The 2,670-nt window shown below is 47.2% G+C and overlaps 1 protein-coding gene across 1 annotated transcript; it reads right to left on the bottom strand.

Annotated features, from left to right (window-relative positions):
- Positions 1 to 1,223: 1,223 nt before the first annotated feature.
- Positions 1,224 to 2,312, bottom strand: H257_14282 (hypothetical protein; the record flags this gene model as incomplete). The annotated part of the gene is made up of 1 exon (XM_009842051.1): positions 1,224 to 2,312. The coding sequence occupies one exon, from the start codon at positions 2,310 to 2,312 to the stop codon at positions 1,224 to 1,226; it is 1,089 nt and encodes a 362-aa protein (XP_009840353.1).
- Between the last annotated feature and the right edge of the window lie 358 nt (positions 2,313 to 2,670).

Below are 2,670 nucleotides of genomic sequence, written 5' to 3'. Positions count from 1 at the left end.
TACGAAACACATTGAAATTCGTCACCTTTTTACACGTGACTTATCAGAAAAGGGAAAAATCAAGTTGAGGTTCTGCCCAACCAAAGAAATGGTTGCAGATATCCTGACCAAGGCGCTGGCGCCCACACAGTTTGAAATACTTCGATTCCTCATGGGAGTTCGAGACCTTGGTGTGGCCTGGAACAATGAAGAGAAAAATGTTCTGTTTCAGTGGAGTTAGCCGCGTCATGACAGATCAAGTGGGAGTGTTGAATATAAATATTATCCGTAAATTATTCCGGATGAGTTTCATACTGATTTACAAAGTAAGACATCAGTAGTGTCGCTTGCATTAGGTCACTACATTGGAATGAGCGGCCAGCATCGTCTGTAGATGTAACTTGAGTGATCTGCATGACACAGGTCTATATTATTCAGGGATTGGCTTCTCTCTGTTTGACATCCGTCAATGCCACGTGACGTCATAGCTAGCAATAGTTCATTAAGTTGGTGCGATGAAGCAGAGGCTTGGGTTCACTTTGGAATTGCCCTTTAACTGAGCACCTTAATACCAACCCCTTTCAACCCCACCACTGTGTTGCCCGCGTTCATCTTAGTAGGTACCATAATTGATGGCTCCTTGATGGCTGCATTTTGGGCGTCGGTAGACGTTCGGCGGGGTGGCGCTGTGTTGGATGCTCCTTTCTGAATGAAGCTTCGAAAAGTGGAAGCGCGCGAAAACGAAACCGTCATTTGAGGAGGACCAGCAGAGAACATCGTTGGTCGAAATATATCGGATGCTGCGTAAAATATATTAACGAAAACTGAAATTAAACGATACTTGGTTGAAGTATACCGCTGGTTTGTTGAAATATGTACATGTACCTGAAGTCTCTCCACGAAATTAAATGGAGATTGCCGAAATATATATAGGGGTCTCGTGAAATATACTGCAAGCTAAGCGAAATACAGTGAAAAAAGAGATGAAATTAACCGCAAAATGGTGTAGCAATTAATATGCACAATATATAGCCGGTTCTGCCTACAAAGTAGAATTATCTCGTAAAAGTTCGTACATGTAGTGGAATGCTCGACTTGCATGTTTTATGATGCCATTTATAAGTTCCTTGGAGTAAAGTCTACTTTGGTGACGTCACCGTGTTGTATTGGGAGTTGAAAACAACAAACCGCAAGTTGTACCATAGACACAATACAATTTGACTTTTAAGTCGAGCTCTTGGCTCCTACTTGCCACACGACGGCTTGACGTCTCCACCGTTGAACACGGTGACTTCCTTGGCGAATTGGTTGATGCCTTTGTATACTTCGAGGCCGCGTGTCGGGATGGTCGTCACGTTCGCGGTAAAATCATCGCCGATAATTTCAATCGTCAAGGCGGGCTTTTTGAACTCACGGAACGCGTAATCTGGGAACACCCCATACGCCAAATAAAATCCGTGCGCCGGTTTAGAGGTGTACGCCCCCATGACGCTTTTCAATCCACGGCCGAGGACGTCGAACTTCTCGTCAAACCCCCCGCCGAGGGGTTCCCTCGTGTCTGCGTACGCGTAAAGGATGAGGGCCCCGTACGCGTGAATGTCGATGAAGCCTTGGATTTCGCCGCGTTTGGATAGGAGCCATTCATTGATCCCAGCGGTTTCAGGCTCACTGAACGGCTTAAGTCCGGGGTAAATTTCGTGTTTTTTGGCAGGGGGCTTGGGGTTCTCGAAGGGAGTCGGCCAGTTGCGGTTCAAGTCGACTTCGTTGGCATTCTTGCGCTGGAACCGCTTGCCGTTCCAGGTGAGGGCGTAGCTGTCAATGTTGACGATCGGCACAAAGTACAAGTCGTACTCGTCGGCGGCCGTGGGTTTGTTGTTGGCAATGTCATCCAGAATCGACGCGAGAGAGTACAGAATCGACGACCCCGCGATCCATTCGCGGGCGTGTTGCAGGGCTTGAAAGTACAGCGACTGCGAGTGACCCTTAGTCAGCTTGTACCCGTAAATCGTGGCGTTCTTGTACGACTTGGAGATGGCAAACTTGCTCAGCAACTTCGGGTTTTGGGCGACCAACGCATCGGTGAACTCGTAGATTTGGTCGACTGTGCGGAAACAGTTGTGGAACGCACTGGTCGAGTACTCTCCGGCTTTGAGGGACGGGATGTAGTTGTCGTTTTGTTTGTGACACTCGCGGTTCAACACGGAATCGTCTACTCTAGCAGCATCCTCCTTCAACGATCGAGCGCGGTCGTCGATGTCCGCGACGGCGTTGTTGGTTTGGGCGGTGGCCGCCGCAGCGAAGAGGGCAATGGCACTCAGGAGGGAGAACTTCATGGCAAAATGAATAATGAGGAATGGTATTGTGGTCTGTCGAAACGCCCTGCAAAGGGTTCGTGATGTGTGGTAGGAATTTGGATGGATTTCTCAGACTCATATACAGGTGTTGTAATGCCCTTGGCAGGCATGTTTGAACCCACTAAGCTTAATAACCTTAGGATACCGATACAGTATTCCGAGGTCATTGTTTCTGATCCATACGTATGCGACATCGTAGACATGATATATTAGTATACTGTAGTACTAGTTAGTATCTGATTAATATAAATAATCAATTCTTGCCCACACAGTGAGAATAATTCCGTCAGAGCAACAGTTCCACTGTTTCTTACGTAGTCATTTCTCTTCAAAAGAA

This window comes from Aphanomyces astaci (assembly GCF_000520075.1).
Source record: "Aphanomyces astaci strain APO3 unplaced genomic scaffold supercont1.56, whole genome shotgun sequence".
In the NCBI taxonomy this organism is placed as follows: domain Eukaryota; phylum Oomycota; class Saprolegniomycetes; order Saprolegniales; family Verrucalvaceae; genus Aphanomyces; species Aphanomyces astaci.
The sequence above is the reverse complement of the archived record's forward strand: the minus strand, read 5'-3'. Positions and strand labels throughout refer to the sequence as shown.